The following is a 27387-nucleotide window of genomic DNA, read 5'->3' on the forward strand; positions in this document are numbered from 1 at the left end:
AATTTTATAACAGTCAGTGATTACAATATGCTAAATTGGGAGGAACTAAAAGTAGAGCAACAAAAGGATGAATACTGTAATAAGTTAAGGAGATTACAGTTAGATAAGACATGTTTACATGAAGGAATATCATTCCTTAAAGATGATAGTAACAATAGCTGGTTGTTGGTAGTACCGAAAACTATGACTAAACAAATAATAGAAACAGTTCACAACAAAGCTCATTTCGGTTTGAATAAATGTTTAAATTTTATAAGGAGATTATTTAAGTGGAAAAATATCAGAGCAGATTTACGTCGTTATATAAATGATTGCATTGAATGTTCAAGAATAAAACATACTAATATAGTTATTTCAAAGGAGGAATGTCATATTACAGCCGTCAATACCCACGAAAAGCTTTGCATTGACATTGTAGGTAAACTGCCTAAAAGTGGGAATTATAATTATATTTTATCCATAATAGATGTCTACTCCAGATTTTTTAGTTTTCTTGCCATTGAGGAAAGCAAATTCTAAAGAAATAATTACAGTACTAAAATATAGATATTTTCACATAGTGCAATATCCAATGATGATAATCTCAGACAAAGGAGGACAATTTTCTTCTAAGAATTGGAAAGAATTTTGTAAAGTCACTGGTATGAAACATATAATGACATCTCCTTATTCTCCTTTCTCTAATGGAATTCTACAGAGAGCTCATAAGAATTTGAATCAATTGATAAGACTTCGATGCCACAGTGATCACACAACCTGGTCTAAATTTTTACAAGAGATTCAAGATATGTTAAATTATTCTATGTGTGAAACTACAGGAAAATGCCCGTCGGAGTTATTTTATTCCTACTCAACGGATATGCATCTGAGGAAAAAATATCCATGGCCAAAAGTTTTAGAACAAACACCATTGCAAGATAGACATTTTCAAGCAGAAATACATGTTCCAAACTTACAGGGAAGTAAGAAAAATAAAAATAAAAGAGAGGTAACCTTAAATGAAAATGATCTCGTGCTAATAAAAACGCACGAATTATCTTCTGCACTGAAACAAAAAACACATAAATATTGTTATTGTTATTGTGGTCCATTTATCGTTTATAGAATACTAAGGAATAGAGCCATTCTCAAAGATCTTAAAGGAAATGAAATAGGAACACAGAATTTTACAAACTTGAAGCTTTTTAACTGCTCAGAAGAGAAGAGGAATGAATTACTGAAAGACTATAAGCCCTGATTTAGACAGATAATCTATTGTATTATTGAGGAAAAGTACGTTAATTCTAGCTTCATAGGAATGCTGCTCTGAATAAAAAATTATTGTTATAAACATTAGTTTAGATTAGTTGTGTTTAAGATAACATTTATCGTGTATTCAGCGTTTGACAAATAGATGCAGTTAATGTTAGAACAATTTAAAATAATTTCATCAATTCACTAATTATGTTAGATTATATGAGAAATTATTTTTTCCCCCAGCGGGGGCTTTGTGGTTAACCTCATGGTTATTCGCTTTCCCACAATTGTTTTTACTATTAGTTTTATTTAATTTAAAATAATTTTTCTATTTTTCCTGTTATGATGACGTCATGTGATTTAATACAATGCCAGAAGTAGGAATACAATCAATTCAAATTTATTTAGATTTAATTTACCAAATTATTTTGCAGACTAATCAATTTTCCCTATCTTGAAAGAATTATTTATATAATTTCGTAACTAATTTTTATTTATAACAGCTAAATCAACCTCTGGAATTAAATGAAATATGAAATTATTTATTTAACTATATTCCATATGTTGCAGTGGGCGTTCCCTTGTTTGTACAGTTGTAGCCCCCTTAGCATCAGAATTAGTAAATTTTGCGTTTAGGATTACCGACTAATTCAGGAGATTTTTAAATGGATCAGACACTTAAGTTTTAACGGTATGTGGAAAAATTGAATTTTTCCCATTTTAGCTTCGACTTTGATACAAATACATATATATACGTGTTGAAGAAGTGTGTCCTTATTTTAGGCATAAGTTATTGCCTAATATTTGACAATTCACACAGTATGACGAGATAAACTAAGTGACTGAGTGTTCTACGTATGATCCATCTTTAACGGTAAGATTAGAACAATAGAAGCATTGATATTAAGAAGTTACTTGGTTGCATTTTAGTGTTTGATAATTATCGGTGGTGTTGACAGTATACTTGTCTTCAAAGAAGGAAAATACATTTACAGTATTTTTTCCTGATATTTACGTAATAAACACAATGCTCGGGTAAAGAAATTTACAGCCTCCCGTTTTCAAACCTAATATCGATTACCTGCATATTTCGTAATAGTACATCCGATTAATTCTGTAGTACGAATTTTACAGTATGTTTTCGATTAGTTAAACTAACCTAATAAGCAATGTGAAACAGAGAGATCTTGGCTATTTCAAAATTTTCTGTAAAATATATCTTAAGAGCATGAGTATTTACTAGTTGATTTTTGCATGTCGTTTTATTTCAAATTAGTATCGTATTCCAAATTATCTGAAATGTTAATGATTCAGCAAATACATACAGTCAAATCATTTCTTACGATTTCGAATCGCAGTTCTCTTTTGCTTAATGTTTTTCCTTATCAAATCTAAATAGCAGAATAATTCTTCGATAATAACATTTCTTTCTATTTCTGATTACCGGTAAAAATATGAACTTTGCAAGATATGTGGCCTACGATTATTTTATGGATATAATTGTGTTTATAAAAACAATAAGAATAATTAAAGAATTTCTTCGTGAAATAAAAATGTAGTTAATTTTTTATGTATGAAAAATGAATAATTTATAAAAGAAAAGAATTATGACAACCTAACGTAAGACAATTTTCGCGTAAGGTATGTATGAAACATGTTGTTAATAATTTAATGGCCACTGCAAAGTAAATCTGTACCTATAATTAGTATAAATTTTCCTTCTTGTTCACATGATTATCTGTACAATTGAATAATACGTAAATTCTATGAATTTTGAATATTGTATCAAAAGACATAACTGTTCTGTGTTTCGACTACATTATTTGGCAATAATTTTAAATCCCTTGAAAATTATGCATGCTTAAAAATCTCATTTATTTTTCCCTTTTGGAAATCTATAAACTAACAATTTCTGTAACTTCTGTTATGAAGTAGCAAAAGCAGAATTTACTGATTTTAATGAATTTCGACTGTCATAATAAAATGGTATTTGAAAAAAAAAAGAATTATATTATTTCTTAGACAGCATTGATTCAGTATATATATAACAATTTGACTTTCTTAAACAGCTATAGAGTACCCACTAAGATGTGAGAGTGCCTAGATAGGTAATTGAACATTGTAATCAATTTTGTCTTATTGTGTTATGTAGTCAGATTGCACAATTATTTTCCTTTTGCGGTAGTTATTTTCCGTTGCCGCTGGCGACCTATTTCTTGTAATCAATTATTAGTATTATTTTTCGATAATAGAAAGTAACTATTACAGAATGTTAAGAGAAATGCCTCGATAATTATTACAATCAATTTCGTCTCCTTTTTTGTGAATTGGAACAGTGATTGGTTCTTTCCACTCTTCTTAAATGTATTTCTTAGTTTTCCTTTCTTGTAAAAAAAGAAAAAAGAAAAGAAAAAGAAAACCTTTCGTAACGATATGTTGAATTCCTCTTGTTAAAAATTCAAAAAACTTCAGGACTGGATAAACCGTGATAGTGGTTATATATTCTAGAGCCTAGGAAACCACAAGCTCAGGTGAACAGTCTATTACGCATATGATACATGAACAGAAAATTCGGTACTTTCCGATTCTGAACAAGCTTAAGAATTCAGTGCATTTCAGAATTCGGAAGTTTACCTGTTTTGCGAATTCGAAACGCCTGATAGGTGGTAACAGATTATTACGTATGTGATCAATCAATGAAAAATTTGTTCGAAATATTCATACAATGTATATGACAATTAAAACTTGAACTGAAAAACTTCAAGAATGTACAGAACCACCCGAAACGAAGCTCTTGATGTTCAGCCTTTAAGAGTATTATATAAATGTATTTCTCTCATGTTTTACTTTATTTTGTTTCAGAAAGAGGGTGTGTGATATTTTGAAGTAAAAATACTACATACAATTTTGCTAGTTATTTGTGTATATTTTTTTTAAAAAAAAGTACTCACTTTTGTATATAAGAGGTTAAAAAATTATTGTATAGGGTGTTTCAAAACAATACTGACAACTTTTGGGAGGTGATTCCTGACACCAAGATAAGACAAAAAATATAGACGAACCTGGGTGCGCAAATGCTTCCTTCCGCAGTTATAGGCTGCCGAAAACATGAAAAAATAAATTTAAACGTCCATAGCTCTAATACTATGGGACCTACCGCAGTCAGGTCAAGACTTCACTTAAGTACTAATATGTGCCCTATCCAAATATCCATGTTTCAGAATCCTGCAGTACTTTCGCAACGATTTTTATAAAGGTAGTTGGTGAGTACTTCGAATTATATGCCTGTAGCCAAACTGACTGTATAAAAGTTGTTGCGTGAGTACCTTAGGATTCTCAAACATGTATATATTGGTTAATCCTTTGGAATTCATAATGTAAATGTTATGAAAAGTAAGCAGAGCTTCTGCAAGAAGTGAACCAACTAATATTGTTATGCATACAATCTAATGAATAATTAACATCGAGTTTCCAAATGAATTTTTCTAAGTTCAGAATCGAAAACTACACAAGGAGTTTGTGAAACAATTTTTCTTCTTTCGCAAATGAAATTTGCTGTTAGGAGTTTTGTAACTATTATTCTACATTACGCAACTATGTTGCTCGTAGAGTTTCCTATGGGTTTTTTGTAAGTTAACAGCGTAGCTGTTCTACGGATTATGCTCGGCATACGATTCAATAACTAATCAGAGCTCCAGCAGGAATTTTAAAATTTTCGCATTTTAACAGTGAGTGTTATACAAATAACACGAAAGAATCAATAAACTAATATTGTGTACGTTACGATCATATAAATAAATAAAAGCGAGTGTTCTTATGTGAAAGGTTTTAGCAGTGAACAAAATTACCAAACAAATTAAAGCAGTCATCTTTAAAATACCATTTTATTGTAGTCGTAATTGTTAATGCAGTATTTATTTATTACTAAAATGTTTTTCTTCATTAAGTATCAGTTAACGATATTTTATTTTTCTACTTAAATACTTTTCATAGTCATTTATATTCTGTGAAAATTAAAAATATCACCCTATTAGTAATTTACATAGAACTCTACTTTGAAATTGTTATACAAAAGTAATATATAATTCTTAATATGATTCCTTCAATGTATGAAACTCTTTGAATCTAAATTCAATTGTTAATATGATTGCTTGCAAACACGAAACTCTTTTATTTAAATCGCAGTTTGCAAAACAAAATGAAAAATGTTAAATAAAATGTAATTTTCAAAATTAAAAATACAAGTTGTAAAACTACAAACACAACTTGCAAATTAAAATTACAAATTGCAAATATAAAATGTAATTTTCAAAATTAAAAATGCAAGTTGCAAAACTGAAAATGTGATTTTGAAAATTAAAAGTGCAATTCTTTGTATGTTCCCTTGAAATGCGTTTCTTAATATTTGCACATTTTAATAACCAACTTTTTAATATTTCTGAATAATTTTAACAACGAGTGTTCTATCAACAAATATAAGCTGAGTTTGCACGGCAAAACGAATTATTTCTAATTTCACAGCGTAGCTGCTATTAGGACCTTGCTATGCAAGCGATCGAACTAAAGTTGACATCGAAGTTCTTGCAGAATTTAAATATATTCCTACTCAAAGAGTGTTCTTTTAAAAAATAAGCAGAGCTTCCATAAGAATTTTCATATGATCACAGCATAGCTGTTCTACGGAGTATGCTATGCAAGCGATCGAACAAAATACAAGTTGCTATGTATTTACTAACTATATTGGAAAGTTTTTCTGTTAAGCAAGTAACAATGTTCTGATTCGATGAAAGTGTTGCAAGATAATGTATTATAAGTTTTGTAATGTTCTGCAAAATTCGTAACATTAGTGTATGTTTGTTACAATATACTATAGAAAACGATCTTCGTAATATTACGGTTATCAATAACTTTAAACATATTTTGACGTAATTTTCAAAGCATCTGGGTACGAGATTACAAACTAAGTGGATCTGGATACGAGATTACAAACTAACTGCGTCTGCGTACGAGATTACATCTTAATGGTAAAATAAAATATTTTAAACAAAGGTGAAAGACATCTTAAGAAATAATAATAAAATATTTTTAACCGCATAATATTAGATTTACAAAAGAAAATTTTTCAAATAATTTACATACGATAAAAGTGATAACGTATATCATGAATAAAATTGTAAACAGTATATGGAATAAGGATATATAAAATGTTATAATCTACTTTAATTTTCTAATTTTGAATTCACGCATATGTAAATGATTTTATCATGATAAAACTTCTGTCTGAAATTCCAATAAGCATTATACACGTTTCACTAATACAAACAAATTAACAATTATAAAAGAAATCCTTTTCGAAGGAGTATTCTGAAATAAGGATGATATTTTCTACTTTTAGCAAAATATTATACAATGCATAAGTAAAATTCCAGTCGTCTGTTTCATTATTATGATATGATGAAAACATTTTATACAGTTCATCAGATGTTTCTAGTCGTGCCATAGCACGCCATGCGTTGTAGCACAACACTTCATAGTCTAAAGCAATGCATTCATGTTCATTTAAAACAATACCATTTTCAAAACAACCATAACACAAACATATATGTTCTGGCTTCCATCTTTAAAATAAATTCCAACACACACTGTTAATTCACAGAGAAAGAAGTACAACCATACATGCACTGGTTGTTTTCCATACACATTTTTATCTTTCTTTAAAAACAGTTTAACCAGATCACAAAGAATCTGAAAATGTAAGTTACTCATATGATAAATTAAATCGATTTAAAATCGTTTTATTTTTTCTATAAACCTCATCAAAACAATTACTGTTTCTTTAAGTAAAGTTCAAACACTGTCATGAGTCTTCTTCATAATTAGAAATTGCCACACATTTGTTTCAAACTATTATTAAACATTAACAAACATTCATGTAGATTTTCATCCGGAATTCGTAACGCACAAAGTTGGCAAAGAAAAGTTCACTTAGTTGATAATTCTCAAAAAGTTCTTTCACACACAACTCACTTATTTTTAGAACGATTGAACATACAATTCGCATTGTCTAATTCAAGAATTTCAATATGTGTATTAGGATACACTTTTTCAAAACGGATTTCATCATGATATCGATAATGTCTTCTAAACGATTCAACTATTTCCTGCCTAGGATATAATATTTTCACTTTATCTTGTTCTTCAGCAATATCGGAATCACATGGATGTTGAAAAATAATTTTGTTACGATTAGCAAGTTTGATCTCTCTCTTGGCGATATATACCCTCAAAAGAAGCAAATTCTTGTCTACTATACATCTTCACGAATACTATACTATTTAAGTAATGTTCGTATCTATACATAAATAAATCTGCGCATACGCACAAACATTTAACGAATGCTCATGCGTATAAGTTTCCTACAAAAGTTAAAAATATTTACTTGCATTCGTGTACACTCCATGCAAAAAAATCTTTATGTAAAAACATTTGTCACAATCAGACAGTACCAAATGAAATATAATACTTTCATAAATATTAAAATTCTACTGTATAAGAATACGTTCCTTCTTACTAAAAATATGTGATTCCATATATATTTTCATAATTTCTTTGCACGTGTCTTGATAAAATACAAAACAGCTTCGAAGTCCAACACATCTTTGGTTTTGGAAATACACATATGAATGGTATCATTTTTGAAATAATAATAATAATAATAACCAGCTGCACATAGCAAAACTGTTCGGTATGCACTTAATTAATGCTCAATTAACGCAATAAATGTGAATACTTGATTTCTCACATGATCAATTCATACTTTTATTAATGCACAAACACAAACTGAATAATAAACACGTTTCTTAACAGCAAAAACATCTAACAAGAAAATATTTTCAACAACTGAGACAAAGCATCAAAACCGTGCTTCTTTTCTGTACACCTGTTGTATGAAACAGTTTTACTTACTTATACAATTCCTTATACAGACTCTACACAAAATAGTGTTTGAATGCAATTCTTTATATAGTGTTTTATCTATGTTAAACTCAATAAATAAAATATTAATGTGAAAATTAAAATATGTTTATAAACAAAAAATGTAATTTTCAATACTTTGTATGATTCTTTCGTTATATGTACTCAATATTTCAAATGTATGTTTGCAAAATAAAAACGTTAATGTGTAATTTAAAAATGTGTATTTCTAGACAAATGTAAATTGCAAATTAAAAGATGTTAAACTAAAATATTTTGATCACTCATAATAAATTATTCGATGTAAACAAGTTTTATTTATACACTTCTTCAAATACGTGAAACTCATAAACTAAAATCTTAAAGTGAAAACAGTGTTACTTAGTTGTACAATGTTTTCCAGATAATTTTATTCTTTAACTGATTTCTTAAGATGAAATAAGATATAATGAAGATTTAATATAATACAAATATGCAAAATAAAACTATGCATCAAATAATATATGAAAATGAAAATAAGTATTAAAGAGATATTATATTGCAACATTTTTCTTCTTGAAATATTTGATAATATGAAAATCTAATATCGTTTTGTAAAAACTTCACAAAATGAATTTTCTTCTGTAATACAAATATTCTTACTAGTAATTTAAAAGTTTCTTCTTTTACTAAATATTTACAAACGCAAAATATAATAAACATTTTGACAAACACAAAACTTTCTTATGTACATGTATCGTTTTTATTCAACACTTCTATCTTTACCAAGAAGAGTATCCACAAGATTATTTAAAAACACGTTATTTTCAGTAATGTAAAGTATGTCTTATAAAATGATTCTCTTGTAAGCAAACCTTAAAAATGTGATTTTGCGAACGTATAAAATATATTTTCTTCCACATCTGTGTTTTCCATAATATCCTTTACTCGTGATTTCATGATGTTTTCATCCAAAAATAAGCATTCGTGTCCCATTTCGTTGAAATATCTGTAACTGCAAGCGGCACATAACAAAATGTCTTCTGTTTTCACTCATGTATTGCCTTCTTTATACAATTTATGTCTACTTTATTTACACCACATTTACACATTATATCCTTTTCCGAGAATGTTTATCATCCATATATGGTGTTATCATCTTATAAATTTTTAAAATAATTTTCAAACACTCACATACAATTTCACGTAACTGTACTAAACTGTCCAAATTTATTATTTTACTTTACCAATAAAAATACTTTAAGCGTTTTCCTTTAAACACCAAAAATACATTTCCATCACTAATCCAAAGTAAATGGTCTTTATAATTTTCAAAAATTCTTATTAAATCTTATAAACCATCGTTCGTATATTTTCGGTAATCTTCGTGTAAAATTCTTGGAATTAATTAAAAAGTCTAAGAAATACGAGGTCATTCATCTTTCTAAATAATTCAACCTCTTTTCCCGGAAATTCAAAACAATTTTCCCGTGCATACGTGTATCCACTCACGTAATCATTCCACCTACTTTCTTGAATATAGTCAAAACATTCATCCCCTGCGTACGTGCATCCAGTCACGTGATCATTGAAACAACATTCCTGTCAACAATATAAGAAATTAACATGCACCAGCGCTCCCTAAACAATTTTCTCCTGCGTACGTGACCATTCAAGGTCAAACGACATTCTGTCAACAAAGAACAAAGAAAGTCGACCTATCAATTATCCTAATTTATTACACATACAAACATCTATGTTAAATTCCATACATTGTTGCCACACGTACAAGTGTGTATACTCAAGGTCAAACGACATTCCTGTCAACAATAGAAAAAGTAACACACACTGTGTTCTATCTCTCTCCCTATCAATCATACACTTTTCTTAGAAATTCAAAACAAACTTCTGCGCACGTGTATTCAAAGTCAAACGCTATTCCTGTCGACAATAGAAGAAATTAACATGCACCTGCGCTCCCTATAAATTTTCTCTTGCGTACGTGAGCAATCAAGGTGAAACGACATTCCTGTCAACAAAGACCTATTGTTAGTATTTCCGGTGCAGGTGCTCATTTGCATATGCGTTTGTAGGAAATCTACTGAGGATTATTTAGGGCTACCTCTAATTGGGATAAATTAACCCCTTCATTGATTTAAAGATCAATGAAAAAAGAAAAAGAAAGAAACTCAAATAATCTCGAATTCCATTCTGTATTGTATACGTTTCTTTATTATTATTATTATTATTATTATTATTATTATTATTATTATTATTATTATTATTATTATTATTTTACGAAAGTTATCGTGCAAGTTCTTCCTAAGCAATTAATTTACTCGCTCATTCTTGATTGACTTTGAATGTGATGATTATGAAACCTCTGCGGCAAATTTTTAACATGTGTACACGTTTTAAGTTTCTTTTTTAATCAAAAAAGCTCCATAAGAATTCCGTACCATACTGATGTAACCAATTTATTATTGTATAGTTCTGCAACTGCATTCAAACCTTGAATTTTTACATTTAATATGATATTGGAAAAATACCCTGCTGGGGCAGTAGGTACACGTGATTTGGACTTTACTTCCACTATCTTTTATTAAAAACTTAGTTACTTATAAATATAACACAAATCACTGTAATTGTTGGTGAATAGGATGTCCCAGGGACCAGATGCTGCGAAGAAGTAGGGGTATGCTACCTCTCAAGTCCCAGTCGTAGCCAAGAGAGAAAATGGAATTATTAGGGCCTAGTCGCAGCCAAGAACAAAGAAAAGATGGCTTCTAGGGCCCAATCGCAACTAAGGGAGAGGTGGTAATCTCAAAGTCCAGTTCAGTCGCAACCAGGGGATTGGATTAAGGTAAATTTCTCCAGGCAAAGTAAGAAAGGAAATTTAACCATTGAAACTGATGCCGTAAATAGTCCTGGTGCAACTTTTATATCCTCTTCGTGGGTATTTTCCATCTCGTATTTTTGGACGATTAATTGATTACAGAAAATCCTTCTCACTATTTATCACGGGTTTTATTCTCGTGCGATCAACGTTAAAACAGGACGTGGTTGATTTTTGCCACTTCCGGTTTACATAGAGGGTTAAAAGTTAAGATGGTACCTATTCTTAGAACACTCAATCGATTCCAAGAAACCACTTCTCGCTATCTATTATCGTTTTAGCTTTATGTAAATCAATATTGAAACCGGAAGTTGTGTTGAATTTCTACCACTTCCGATTTCAGTAGAGAGTCAAGGATGAAGATGCAATTTATTTTTGGAATGCTTAGCCGATTGGAGAAAACAACATCTCTCCATCTATTACCATTTTTCTCTATAGACGTCAACGTTTAACCCGGTGATAGTTAATTTTTACTACTTCCGGTTTGAATATCGGCCTTGAAAAATAACTCGATTCCTAACTTTCGGTTCTTTACATTTCCATCAAAGAGTGCGGCCAACAAAGCATTAACTTTAGTCCCAATTTCATCTTCCCATAAATATGCTCGAACTTGAGTGCAAGCGATAGCGTCGATGCATAGAATACGACTCTGATGGAAACAGAGTGGTCAGAGGCACCGTTCCTGCGTTCCAAAGTGTTGGATGCCATGAGATGGTACCAGTATCGAGGCGCAGCTGCGAGATCGCCTCTTAACGCCTCGAGGGTATTTGTATAAAGTGTGAAGCTATCACGTTATAGTGGTCACAGATATAACTAAGTATAGTATTAAACTCGTTGATCAAGCTCGTTGTTGCGAGTCTGGAGTATGTACAATAGCATATTGTTCACACATGGCCAGGACGGCCACAACTGAGTTTGTTGTGTCCGGTCATCGATAGTCCAACGTTTCTCTTCTCATTGAAAATGTTTCCGATGATGAGGATGTTTCTGACTGAGTTTCACATACTAAAGGGCCACGTCAATCTCAACCTCGATGTTGGCCCACACTTATCCCACACTTTTGGAACGCGATATCTCAGGAACCGTGCATCTGACCACTGTGGTTCCTTCACAGTCGTGTTCTACGCATTGGAAACTATAGATTGCAATCACGGTCGGGCAAATTCATGGGGAGACGAAATTGGGGCTAACCTGGACGCACTCTTTGGTGTTGATTCAAAAAGAACATGTCTATAGTTCCGATACCTTTGTCGCACCAGTAATGACGTTTGTTTCTTTCTGATTTGAAGTTTGAGTTGAGTTAAATCAGTGTCAAAAAGTGAAAGATTTTGGTAAGGATAGGAAGCAAATGTAATTAGTTAAATAGAATAAAATTTGAGCAAGTAGTTTTGTGCTGTATAATAATAATGTATACAACACAACAAATTGAGTTTTCTTCCTTTTTTCGTTTTTCTTCTCTCCTTTTTGTGTGATTGGTAAGTGTTCCTGATGAGAAGTCTAGCAAAAGTTCGAGAATCATGGAGATATGAATTGCCAGTCGATAGAGGTCTGCACGGGCCAGAGCTTTTAGCCCGTACCCGGCCCGCCGTGAATTTATAATGTGAGGTCTGACCCGAGTCCGAAATATGTTTTAGCATTTAGACCCGAGCCCGGCCCGAGCTAGTGAGATAATCAAATGAGCCCTAAATAAGCCCGGATTACAGAAACGTAATAATTAACACGAAATTGTATTTTTATTTACAGCAATTAGAGGTTTAATTTTGCGTTTGTGCTTTAAAAGTTCTCCAGAAAGATCGGTCCAATAAACATCATTGTACAGTATATTTACAACGTTAGGCCCGAAAAGACCTAAGAACTATGGTTGTATATTTAAAAATTTACGGCCCGAGCCCGGCCCGGGCCCGAAGTGATTTATGCTTTGTCTAAAGGGCTTATAGAAACAAATCCTTTAGATATTACACTTCCTTTGTGAATTAAAAGATTTTTAGTAGTAAATTATTGTAAAAGTGGCTCAAATATTCTTAGCCTGCACACTTGTTTAATAACAAACCAAAATATAAAATTTGTCAAGGTTTCTTAAAATTATTCTTGATATATATTTTTTAAAGAGCATTGGTTTATGTAATAAATATTGACAGATATTGGCAACGCAAGACTTGCTTGTTCACGCCATTTAAATTGTCCCTTCTTCCAGAAGAAGAAAGAAAATTAAATTAGGACATGAATTTAAACATACTAACATGAAAAATGTCGTGACATATTTTTCATATTAAATCTCGGATTGACCGACAGGATGAAACCCAATAAATAAAACCATTAAACAATATGAAATTACTTCTCTTTTGGTAACATTTATAAATAGAAAGGAATAACAGTGAACTTCTACAATGGCTTCACAACTGGAAATACAACTGCTTACACAGGAACATCCATCTCCTAAACAGATACCTACTTACATGAAATTTGTGCTTGGTGGACTTGCTGGGTAAGATTTAATCCACAGTATTTGTTGTATTATATTTAAATTAAGAGCTTCCTGCTACATAAATAGTTCATACGAAGAAGTTTTGAATTTTATTAAAGTAAGTAACACGTTGTTTTAATTATTCCTTTCTGGTCTAGTGGCTAGCGCACATTCCTTTGTTGTATTGGGTCCCGAATTTGATTCGCGATGACAGAAAAATGAAATTCGAACTCATTACGGTGGTTCAGATTCCATCTTAAACTCCAGGTCCACGTCACATATATCCTCCATGGTGAAAGGAATCCAAACTCGAATTATTTCGTTTGATTTTCATGTTGTAATTGATTATCCCGATCAAAAGCTTCCTTGATCGAATTCTTCTGCGCCAAATAATATTTCATTTGGCTTGTGTATAGCCCGCTCCCCCCAGTTCTTTGTCACCGGAACTGGGAGAGTCACTACTACTACTTATATCGAGAACAGAACCCAACCAACCCCTGCGGGGCTTCTAACCCGTTCCTACTACTACTACTACTATTGCTACTAACTACCACTACTACTACTACTATTGCTACTAACTACTACTACTACTGATACTGCTACTACTACTACCGCTACTACTACTACTTTCACTAAAACTTACATCTTAAATCTTTATAACATGCGATTCCGATTCATTATGAACTAGTATGAATCGTTAGAATCACTATGATTCGTTAAAAATCACTGGGGGGAGCGGGCTATACTCAATCCTTTCATTTAAATAACATGTTATATGTAAGTTTATAGCACACATGATTCAATGTTACGACTCACTGATCTGGTTACAAGTGATTCGAGGGATAATGTTTAGCAGAAGTGATCCAGCTAATGGGTTAACTGCTGTATCGATGGAACAATTTTAGGAAATTTACCGGGTCAATTGGAAAATTTATTTAAGTTTGTGAGGAAGGATAAGTGAAAGTCAGGTAAGGGGAATAGTAAAAGTTAAGAAAGTGGTTGTATTTGTTAGTTGTTTTTGATGTTGTAAGCGGCACTGTATGTGCAGGCGGATGGACTATTTCGCGGAGAGGTGCACTTGTTTTACTATACGGGCCCATAGAATGTAAAATGTACAGAAAAAATTGGGCAAGTCTTTAATTTGCCCGCTTCATGTCGAGAAGAGACCCCAACCAACCTTTGCAGGGCTTCTAACCCATTCCTGCTACTATTATTATTACTACTACTACTACTACTGCTTATAATATGGATAAGTATAGTAAAACTGCACGCCTAATAGCGTAATCTAACGTAACTAAATGTAATCCAACAAAATATAATCGAATGTAGTATATTTTGGTACTTTTTTTCGATTTTCAAATTGGTCCGGCAATACAGCAGTAATGCCAAACTAATTTTTCTAAAAAGTGTTACAATTTCGGTAGTTTCTGTTCACATTAGGTTAGTTTAGGTTACTTCAGGTTATTTTAGGTTTTGTTAGGTTAGCTTGGGTCAGGTTAGGTTAGTTTATGTTAGATTATATTAGTGTAGGAATCAAGAATAATTTTCGAAAAAATTATAGAATTTCGTTTATTTCTAGAATTTCGTTTATTTGTATCAATATTAAGTTAGTTTAGGTTAGGTTAGTTAGATTTGGTTAACTTATGTTAGGTCTAAGTATTTGCATTTTCCATTTCTTCCATAAATTTTGTATTTTTTTTTACGTACTTCTGGACTCCTTCAGCTAAACATTAACCGATTCGAGTACATAAAGAATCACGTACATAAATCACAGTAATCGGAACAGTGAATGGGAACAATATAATCTTCCAGAAAACCAACAAACTTACAATAATTATGCATTTTCTAAATTGTAGATTCATTTCATATGAAAAAAAGAAAAGTAAACCATCCAAACCTAACCATAACCTTAATACTGAAAGATAATGTTCTACAGATTATTCAAATGTGCATGTAATAAGCTTATATTATAATCGACCCAATTAATCATTACGATAAAGAAAACTTTTTCCAACGAGAACGAAACTATAATAATTTTTGCTAATTGAAAAATACAAATCAAAGTTATAATATGTTAACTAAAAATACAAATTCAATATTCATTCATCATATTTCTCTTCATTAATGCGATCATGGAAACAGAAATCCAAATGTAAGTACCTATATTCATTACAACATTACAAAAATGCTAGATTTGGATCTTATATTTCGCGAATAAATCTGCTCTCTTAGGTACTGTCATCATATAAAAATTATTATTATTATTTTGCTAAATCGATATAATATTCTATATGGAATATATTACATAATAATAATAATAATAATAATAATAATAATAATAATAATAATAATAATAATAATAATAATAATACGCAACTTAACATATATAGTTACATTTTTATTAGGATTACGCAGTAGGACTTAAATATTGTACTGTGTTAGTATGTCCGACCATCTGTTACTCCACATGATAGCTCGCAACGAAAACGAGTTGAGTTGATTTTGAGTTTAACGCCCCATTCAGCAGCGAGGCTATATGAGACGTGACCTACTGATTAACGTGGAATCCGAACCACATGAGTTCCCGCCGAGAATCAAACCCGGGGCAACGAAAACAAATTTTTAAATTTTGTTTCCTTTTAATAGATAGGTAGCTCGATTATCTCGAGTGAGTTCGCTAATGGAGTCAATGCTTTAAAGTCTTCGTTGGTTACGGTGAGTATAATGTACTGAATCCATTATATTCCCTAACTTTTAGGCAACACGTACAACAGTAAAGCATTGTTGGTTGCCTATAATAAAATAAAATGGTAGCCTATTAACTTTTCCTATCGTAAAATGTTCACTAGCCGTTAATTTCGTGTGATCCTGCCTTGACCAGAGTGTTCTCATATGAACATCAACACATGAGCATCAACATATGAATATAGTACATGAGTATTAAAATATCACTAAAGAACTAATCATTTTGTAGCATATACAGAGATTAAGAGCAAATGAATTGATTAACTATTATAAACCAAGTTATATGATAACTAGAACCGGAACTGTATAAACAAAGAATTTATAAACTGAACAAATAGAACGGTATATGCCATAAAATATTAGAACCGAAATCAATGTTACAACAAACGAAGAGTTTTACTAGATGTCTTTTAATAGGTGTCAAGAAAAGTGTCTTCCTGTCTTAATTTTATTTCTTGTTTAACAATTGGCAATCTAGGAATTACAGTGTAGCATATTAAATAAAGTTATTAGGAATAGACAAAGCAATTGTCATAAAACCAATACTTAATATTAGAGTTCAGTGTAACATGAAAATGATTATTCATAGTATAAAACAATGCTGATTGAATAATCATATAGAATAACGATAAGTCATTGTTCATTTTAACACCGTAATAGTATCCTTGCTTCTAGTCTCCATTGTAATTTATAAGCTGAATCAAATTTTCTCGTCCTTCATTTGATTTTTCTGCCAGATTGGTGCGAATGAACTGTCCTTTCTACTACAAAACCTCGTTAATCGAAAAAGTTGCCATCTGTAACCACACACTTTTGCCATCGTTCAGCCAACTATTGATTTTAGGATTTAGGATTTAAATTTCTGGGCTTTCGACATTTAAGACCATGTATCCCGTCATGGTTTGAGGGATGACGTCCCTCGGCGAGGGAAGGAAGAAAGGATTGGCTTGGGATTTATGTTAGGTAACACTCCGGTATTTGCCTGGTGTGAATGAGGAAAGCCCAGGAAAACCTCATTCAGGGTGTCTGGCCTGAAAAAGCGTGTTACACTTTTTCGACCGAGTGCCCCCACTGGGAATCGAATCCGGGACCGCTTACACCGAAGGCGAGAGCGTTAGCGACTACGCTACGCGTGGCCACCAGCCAACTATTGAATCCCATGGCGAAAGAAGTCTGGAGTTTGCAACGTGAAAAAGTTTTAAACTGCATATTGCATCGATCAATCATCAGGGAAGGTTTTCCCTCTCGAGAAGTAATTGAAATGCAGGAAGACGTAATAGTCAGTGGGACAGATATCGGGGGAATATGGTGGGTGAAGAATGGTTTTATATTGCAACGCATGGCCATTCTTTTCGCAACACCATGATCGTTGGCCATTGCTGGATGCTTGCGGATAAGTTTGCGGTGCATTTCATGGAGTTCAACATGCATTGATGATTTCACGTCCTTAAGAAAGTCTTGATGGATCATTCCCATCATAGACAACTCTATCTTCATCAATACTGTCTATGGATGGAGACAGGGGTTTTAGAACGTTCATCACGATCCAACCATTGTCCTGAAAGTCTCTTGCGATTGGCATAGCATATCCATTTTTCACCTGAAATAAGAATTCGATACAGGAAACTTTCCTCGTTCTTCCTTGCTCTCAGAAAGCTACATACCTTGAGTTGGAGATTCTTGTTGGCCAACTCATGTGACAACCGTTTTACATTATCTACTATATGGAGCCGGCAACGACAGTGGTGAGATATATGCCTAACTCGTCTGATTGACAGAAACATTTCCGAGAGTCTGCTTTTATGGTGTTTCTGAGATACTCATCTGAACATTATGTTGATTGTGGTCAAATTCATTTTGAAATGCTGTGTCATCGGAACGAATGTGACAAACCAATGTCGAATGGTTGTTCATTTCATTCGCACCAACTAATGTTATATAATTCAATGACAAGGATAGTACGTAAATATTGTACACCCAACCACAAAAGTATCCCCCCCCTAAGTGCTCTAATTCCATTACTTGGGGTCCAGGCAATTTGCAGTTGTAAGAACGCCTGGACAGATGCAACCCAACGTACACGCAATTTTCCTCGGCACTGACAGCAGTTGGTAGTACTGAGTCAGGTCTTTATACCAGTAAAATTGTGAGCAGATGACGCACGAAACATTTCTCCATTCTGAGATGAATCTCTCTGGTTCAGAGCGTTTGTCCTATGAATACCATATATTAATCTCAATATTTCTGTGTATGTAATGTATTATTTCATTATATACTATATATTAGGGTAGAGCGTTTTGCACTTTTGTTGGAAACTCGATGACGGCTAGTGTGGAAAAGGTGCCATTAGTGGCACCGACCTCACTGATTTTTTTTTTTTTGGACAACCCCTTACCCTACCCCAACGGACTTAAAGTTTTTTAAGTGTTTGGTTAGGCAACACGCACAACACAAATGACAGAAAAGCTACTTGTGGTCGTTTTTAGAGTTACCTGATGACTATAATACAATTATTTTATTAAAAGAAACTTGTAGCAATGCCAGTAAATAATTTTAAAATGTTTATGATTCCAAGTACAACCATATTAGCTCAGTTGTAGGAATTAATGTCCAGATTTTGTTTGGAATGCCACGTTAACGATGATTATAGGCATATCTCTTGATATAACGCGACTTTCTTTGTGCAACTCTTCGCTTATTTTACTCTGTACGCAAAATAACCCAGAACTCACCACGTGGAGGTGGTTGCACATGGAGTTCCGCCCACCCACTCATCCAGTAGGCATACGTTGACTTTTGACCTTAGGTCACGTACTTCTTCTTGCTCTCGAAGCGAGGCAATCTTGTTCTAGACTTCAGTTTGGCTCTAACGTAGATATCTTTTGCGTTCTAGCCGCACTTGTTTGACTCTGCCTCGGACACCAGATTCACTGTGCGTTCCACAGCTTGACTATGGCAAGGGAATGTTGTTGTTAGAGTAGCTGAAGTTCGGATGTTTTCTTCAAGCTGCTGATCCGTTATGTTTCGTGTGATTGGCGGCTCTGTTAGACATTTAGGCCAATTAACCATGTCGTAGTATTTTTCAGCTGTAAAGTTTAATTTTGGAACAATGAAGTTACGTGGGCGGCTTGATTTCGGAGTCTTCTGGCTGCCGCACTTTTTTTTATCCTTCTCTAGCCTAACGTTCGAATGTGCGGATTTTCATCTGCTATCATCGCTATCAGCAGGTTTTCATGATGAGCGTAGTATCCGTTAGTTTATAGAAAAGAATGAACTATGTGTTATAGATTTTCTGGCAGAAAACGTGATAGCTTAACTATGATAAACAGATGCATGGCGCCCATTTCGCACGATGGATTTCGCCGTATTGAAAACCAGACGGGAGCGTATACTTTAACAATGTACTGGAAAAGTAGACACAAACTTGAACTAGGTTTGTCAGTACTGATGTAGTGGCGAAACATCCTACAGGCCAATGTAAGTCATCGTGAATGTGATAATGGTCCTGGTTTTCTGTTTGCTAGATCGGTAGTACACATTCCTGTAGCAACAGCTTTACAAATTTCAAAGAGATAATTCTGGTAGCTGCTTAAACCATCTGTTATTTCCATTTCAGGCACCCATTCAACGGGAATGCGTGTAAAGAGACGATAGGCGAACGTTCAAAATCCTTTAATTTCTTTCCGATGGGGCCTGAAAAAGCGTTGGGTCCGGTCGTCCCACCATCCAATTCGGTAACCAGGTGTCGAAATGGCAACTCGTTGGTATGAAGAAGGCAAGTGAGATGCTGCAATTCCTTTCCTAGGGATCTTTCTATCCGACTTATCACGCCGTTATCCTGTGTTCGTAGCTTTACAATCGCTGCCGACTGCCTCACGACTTGACACGTCGTACTGGTTCTTCTCTAAAAGCTCCAATATAGAGTCGGCAATATCCTTGCCAGTGCCTAACTTAGGTGTGGCATGATTCAAGTATTCTGGACCGGGCTCTGTGATATGCTTTTCTGTAACCTCTCGTCTTCGTAGTTTGCCGTTAATTTTTCTTGCACAAGAGTTGCATCATTTTTTCCGTCGAAGTAGATACTTGTAATCGCCCGACCTAGGTGAGCCTTTTCTTTCTGGATCTTCTCACCCAGTTTATCTTTTCCTCTTCGTACCTTAGATGTGTCAACACCAAGAGTTTTGTCCTCTGGCGTTATGAGTAGGCTTCGGATTTTTAGGTCCCAAAAAATTCAAATTAGGATTTTAAAAAGTGCATTTTAGGATTTTATAGGTTTTTAAAAACACGGTTTAGGATTTTTAGCGTTATATTACTGAAAACGGAATATTACTACACTTTAAACACTTTGTTAGCTATTTCATACTTAAATGGTAACCTTAATTTAGTAAGCTTTATGCTAACCAGTCTTCTGCGTAATAAAAATAATAAAACTCTTCTTACCTTGGATTTTTTTGATAGCTGAAATATAGTTTAACATATGTATGGCATGTCGTACTATAGTAGTAGTAGTAGTTTTTTTTTGTCAGTTTTCTTATATTTGAAATTTTATACACCACCACAAATATCACTTCACTTTTCTAACGATACACTGAGGAAATACGAATGTTCAAATATTGTTTTTCCGGCACTTTTCATGTTTTCTATAGCGCAAAAAGTGGTCACTTCATCCTCTGTCCATTGCTGACAGGGAGAAGAGGTCAATGCCATCAACTTGAACTTTCTATCGAATTTCCGCGCACCTGTTGTTGCTAAAAATAAACTTGCTGCCTCGCTTATTCACAATCGCAGCCGCAAATTACAAAGAAACATGCTGTGTGAAGGAAACCTTGTTATTGCATTGTTGAAAACTGGTTGACTACGTGTTTGAAAGTATTTTTCAAGTTAAAATAACTATAAAGAATCATTTAGGACGTTATAGGTTCTAAAAGCTAATTTAGGATTTTTTAGGTCCTAACCCCCCAATTAGGACATTTTAGGTCCTATAAAACTAATATCGTTCTACTTATAGCAACTTGAAATGTAAAGAAAATACGGATTTTTTGCATTCACTGTACAGGAATAAAATAGGTTCGAACCTAAGAATCCGGAGCCTAGTTATGAGTCTCGCCTCCTGAAGTACGGCAGAAGCTATCAAAGCAACCTGTCTTTCTGAAGCTCCAGTTCTAAACGCTGCCTCAGCTGTATTTTGAAGAGAGATGCGCTTTAGGCGATGTTTCCTCCTTGGTCGCGCCGCGAAGTCAGATCCTGACGTGCTTCCCGATTCAACAGCTTCGCTGGATTCCCCTTACGACGCCAGTATCTTTGAACTTTGCCTATGCCTATTCCCACTAGTTGATGGACTTGCTTCAACACTTCCAGCGTCTTTCTTGGTTGTCTGCCCCTTAAATCTGCTTTACGGGAAAACATCTTTGACAGAGATTTGCTTGTTCGGACGTCAATGTTACCAATGCTCATTTTCTGTGATGTTCTCTGGTCCAAAAGAAACTTGAATTCTCGTTTCGTAATCTTGCGTGTCCTCTCACAGTTGCAATCTTCGGCGGTTTTACATTTTAAAGACGCAATATCAAAAAGAGACCTTTCCACGTGTGCAACAAAATCTGCACGAAGTGTTGCTTCTTGTCTATGTCGACTGTATTACCGACCCCCAAGCCCATTTATCGCATCTAAGCCAATGGAAAAGACAATGTTAACTTTAAACTTAATTGACCAAGTCTCGTATATGAAAGAAAAATCCCGAAGCCTTCTCTCATCGCCTTGGTATGTTTTTGTATATGTGTTAGTGTGCATAGCTTCAATCCTACGGCCATATATGGTTAAAAAATGCGGACCTTGATCACGTGATCACTTCATTTGAGGTGACTATTTCTTTGTGTCTGATTTTCGGGACTATCACCTTCTACCCACGCTTGGCTGTATCTAAAAAAGCCATAGTAAGCTAAGGGAATCTCCAGTGGTGTTTCTGCTCGCATCGATGCACGAACAGTATTGATAGTTGGTCTGTAGGCTTCCCCTGCACATAAGTTAGGTGTGCCGTTCCAAGGTATTCGCGCGCCTGTGTTGCTTTAAGCCGGGCCCTTGAACAGTCCGTCCTCTTGGAAAGTGCTTTCTTCGTAATAGTGTATCAAGCGAGCTCTCCTTGTTCGGGTCGAGCATCAAAAGTTGGAATATTGTCCCATATTCAATAGTGAAGTAATTAACAGAACATTATAGGAAATGTGCTAGTTGATATTTGTTGGCACCTCAATACTCATTTGCATTTCCGGTTTCGAGTGATTAAATTCAACTCAATGCCCTCACAAGCTGGCTCCAGATTATTGAACGGGAAGGTGTAATTGCGACAATTCGGACGACCGTCAATCACTGCTAACGGAGTACCACAGTGGACCCTTGGAATCGTTCAACGTGGGACATTTGAGATTATTATGATCGCCACGATCCTGAAGGAGTTGACCAGTCGAAGATCATTGTGAGAAAAAATATAAATTAATTTATTAATTACGCCACACAGCCACTTCTATAAATAAATCAAAATGGCCGTAAGTGTATGGAGTAGAACGTTTGTTTGTTTAAGTATGTAATCCTTTGATGTTATTTCCAATGTAATGTAAATTGTGTTAAGTGTTATTACATTCTCTACTCATTTTAGTTAGGTTCTGTGATTTGCTCCTAAAGTTAATTTTGACCTATCGTTATTAGTTTAATTGCATGCACACATTTTCATTTTTACGGCACTTATATTCTTGTCTCCGGTTTCCCCAGCTCCGGGTTCGACGTGAGTGTAAGTATTGGTGAATCCATACTTCCCCGTGACTCCGCTGGGATGAAAAAGAGAAAGGGAGAATAAACAAAAATAAATGTTAAGTCTATGTTCACGGGAAATTCTAACCACGACGAAGACCACGGTTTTAACTGAAATGTTTTTCCTTGGTGCGAGACTTCTTATAAAATGTTTTCAGCATGTCAAAAACTCTCTTTTCTGAAACCACAGGAATGCATGTTTTACGCCAAATATGTACAACTCTTTGTCCAACTAGTTTACAAATGTCAGTCACTGGTAATTTAGTTACACTTTCGTCACCACTTAAACCACTTCAAAATCAATGATAATGTCGCATAACGCCAGCGTACGTGGGTAATTACACTTCACTCATTTCACTTGGAGTGCTAAATAAGCCTCGTTTCACACTTTCCCGCGTTGGTCTGCTATGAGGCTTTTTCTTTATCTTGCTTTCCATTGATTCCGAACTTGGAAACCAAAGTATACAAAATGTCTCTGAATCGTATCGCACTAAGAAGACTGCAACTTTAGGTACAATGCACAAACTCTCTGTCGTAACAGAAACAGTAGCGAACTAAAACCGTTAAAGCTTAAGCTGCAATAAACTGGCCTGTTGCATTCGTTGGCCGAAGTACGCAATATTTATACCACCGCCGAACTTCGAGCGAGAATATTCCAGAAACGTCGCCATAGGTTCTGGAGCCAACGAGGCGAGCGGGAGGTGCGCGAATCTTCTGGACGGAGCCGGACGTTGCGACGACGCTCGAAAAGCGTGGCCAAAGTAAGCAACCACGAAATTGTGTAGCCTGCCGCTAGATGAGATTTGCTGTCGGTGTACATCACAAGCGAAGAATTGCCAAAAGCAAATCATGTTATATCAAGAGCTATGCCTATAATCATCGTTAACATGGCATTCCAAACAAAATCTGGACATTAATTCCAACAACTGTGCTAATATGGTTGTACTAGGACTCATAAACATTTTAAAACTATTTACTACTGGTGGACCTTGAGTAGCGTAGTTTGGGCACTGTATTTTCTAAGTTACGGATCATAAAAAATGTGGTTTGGACTTTCGGAAAAAAAATAATAATCAGTAATTGCTATTTAGAACAAAAATGCATGGAAAAATCCCGTCATTAAACTTTAATTAGAGTCACTTCATAACAAAGAAAAATTATGTAGCGGTTGATTAGCTATGTTGGATATACAGTTTGTGCTCATAAAGTTTTGGTAAACATCAATAAAGGAAGATTATTTTTCTACTCAGGGGAAACTTACTAGCATATTAAATATTTAAAAAGCTACCATTGCTAATAGCTTTCAGGAAATTTTAGACTAAGAGGATATACAGTAAAACAACATTAATCCGGATCCCGATGAGTCGGATTTCGCTTAATCCGGACAGGCATAACATTCAGTGTATTATATATGGCTAGAAGTCATCAATCACATTACTCACCTAGCTCCTTGACTGTTAAAAATATTCTATATGTGCCCATTGTTGTGGTTACTGTATTCCAATTCCAAACTGTCCGAACGGCTCTGTAGGGCCTACTTCAAATAAACTTCCACAGCAAGAGTTCAAGTTATGTTTAGCTAGGTCCGCCGGATACATCACTATAATAGAGGGGATAACGTAGGTACGTACTGTATGTGCTATTTAATTTTTACTGTATAAGTATTTAGGTCTATGCCCTTTAATGCACCATAATAAACTGTTTGTTGGCTACGAACATAGTTTTAATCCACTTTCTACTGCTCTTTTAAGTTCTTTAAGTTAGTCTGTACTTTCGGTAGTCCAATCAACTTATCCTCCTAATTAGTCCAGATTAATGAAGTGTTACTGTCCTATTTTTTCTGAGTAAGTGCAAAGATATTCTGGCGAAATCTTTGAGTGCATAAAAGCTTCTATTGTTTTAGACACTTGTAACTTTCAAATAGAATAATTTGTTTTTCTGTCCCTTATTAAATTGCGAGTCAGTTAATATATTCTAGTTGTTTCCTCAAATAGCATGGGAGGAACACTGTTTGTTCAACCTTTGGATTTATTGAAGAACAGAATGCAGCTGAGTGGAGTGGGAGGAAGGGAAAAAGAACACAAATCAACTTTCCATGTTGCTCTGAATGTCTATAAAAACGAAGGTATTTTGGCTTTTTACAAGGGTCTTGATGCTGGTTTGCTCCGACAAGCAACATACACCACTACGAGATTAGGCATTTATACTTGGATGCTTGATACGTTCTCTTCACCAGGGTATGAAGTTTATTTGCTCTATTATAATTTATAGATTATCAATAAAAATATGATAAATACAGTATTTAACGAAACTATATTCTTAACATGACACTGACATAAAGCATAGCTCTGTATTAAAAAATGGAGGTGTATTGATTTCCATAAGGATTCTCTGGTAGCTAATACATGCACTGGTCTATTTTAACAAAATAGATTAACAAAACATCTAACTGACTTCCTAGTATTAGTTTATGTATTTTAAATGGGTGAATTAATCTATAGAAGTGAAAAGATTTTATTTAATACTAGGCTGTATAGAACGTTTATGATTTTTCAATAAAATGAAAGTCAATGCGTAAAACAAAATTGACTATATAAAGAACTATATGGTTTTTCCTTTAATGCAAAATCTGGTTCAGATGTATAGGACAACATATATCTCTTGAAATTTATCCTCTGTAAGACTGTATGAAACAAATAATATGATTCTGCATTGAATTTGAAATTCAATAACATGCTTGAGACTTTGCATATTAAAGTCAAATGTTGAATTCAGTTTTTTTTCCTCACGAGAAAAAAAACTGAAAGTCAAAGGAGAGGTTCTAAAGACAAGAAGTATACCAGAAACCATTAGTATTATATGAGGTAGTACACTGAACAGGTTTTCTGAGAGGGATAGGATGCTGTGTGAGTTCAGGGAGGATAAATTCCTGCATTTATGCTTGATTTAGATCTGTTTGGTCACATTTCTGGACCAACAATCTAAACAGCACTATGTGCACGATAACAGAAATTTCAGGAAATAGTATATATATGTATATATATATATATATATATATATATATATATATATATATATATATATATATATATATATATATATATATTCTGTTTACTTTAATTCAAAACCATAATCTAATTTTATACTTTTCGGCAAATGTCCCAACTTAACAAATTGGATTTAAGCCTTGCAAAGAGTGTCAAGAAATGGTAGAACCCACTTCAACTACAGTTCGATCAAGAAAATGGACTAGTCTTGTTCCAGATTTATGAATACTAAAGATGGTTTCCTTTGAACAAAAACATAGTTTTACATTATGGTATTAAAGATTCACCACATCATTCCTATCATTATAGCTATATATTATAAGATTAGATGGATATCCAACCCCCATATTAACAGTGGCCAAACTAGGAAAAGTTACATTAAAAATTAAAAACAGTATGTTGATTCTTTGAGTACGATATAATTAATAATGTATTCACAAATTCAACTTTGAATGTCTCAATTTCGTTCAAATGAAGATCTAAACTCATTATATTCAAGAGTTGTTTAATGGGCTACTAAACACAATTTTAAAAGATGCTTCAAAGTAATACCTCCGTTCTAGCCAGCGACGCAACTAGGTTAGAACTCGCCCGGGGCAAGAACTCGCCTTAGCGCCTCCCCCCCTGACCAACCAAACCAAAACGCTCCCCGACTACACCTGATATTGGCATTATACAGCAATTCTCCTATTCCATTTTTCTTCAAATGGTAAATCTTGATTTCAAAATTGCAGTACATAATTTAATTTTTAGTATTTAACAAGACCAAACATCAAACAAATTAAATAGTATTTGATTGCTAAATAAGTTGAGATATTCTTATAGTCTTATCATAATAACTGCAAATCACAATGCTTTTAGAATTATATCGGTATATGCATATGTGTAGAATGAATCAAGTCTGTTGCTTTAGAATATCATATTTAATTATGACAGTCAAGCTGTTGTCTCGAGTATTGTAACCACATATATTGCCTCAGTTCGTATATGAGTTCCATGTATCTTAATTATTACATATATTAGAAATAGTTACGCCGAAACATACACCAATCTCTATTCTAAATCACTACATTTGACAAGAAATTACTTATTTTGTATCACAGTTCAAAATCATACATCAAACTGTCATGGCGATTCTCTCATTTATATTTTTAAAACATCTCCTTGACAACTGTTACGTCACTATTAGCAACGTACAGAACTATATAGTGCTTACATTATTTCTTTCTTCTCCTATTTTTATGTCA

At 33.7% G+C, this 27387-nt stretch overlaps 1 protein-coding gene across 1 annotated transcript in view; it reads left to right on the forward strand.

The window, feature by feature from the left end:
• Window positions 1-13291: 13291 nt before the first annotated feature.
• LOC145668618 (mitochondrial 2-oxoglutarate/malate carrier protein-like) overlaps window positions 13292-27387 on the forward strand; it is a 49335-nt gene continuing 35239 nt past the window's right edge. Inside the window, exons 1-2 of the mRNA XM_081736657.1 lie at window positions 13292-13571; window positions 25088-25330. Of these exons, the coding sequence (XP_081592783.1) occupies window positions 13474-13571; window positions 25088-25330 (341 nt within the window). The 5' untranslated portion in view covers window positions 13292-13473. The remainder of the gene's footprint in view (window positions 13572-25087; window positions 25331-27387) is intronic.

This window comes from Thermobia domestica, chromosome 13 (assembly GCF_964235325.1).
Source record: "Thermobia domestica chromosome 13, izTheDome1.hap1.1, whole genome shotgun sequence".
NCBI classification, from domain to species: domain Eukaryota; kingdom Metazoa; phylum Arthropoda; class Insecta; order Zygentoma; family Lepismatidae; genus Thermobia; species Thermobia domestica.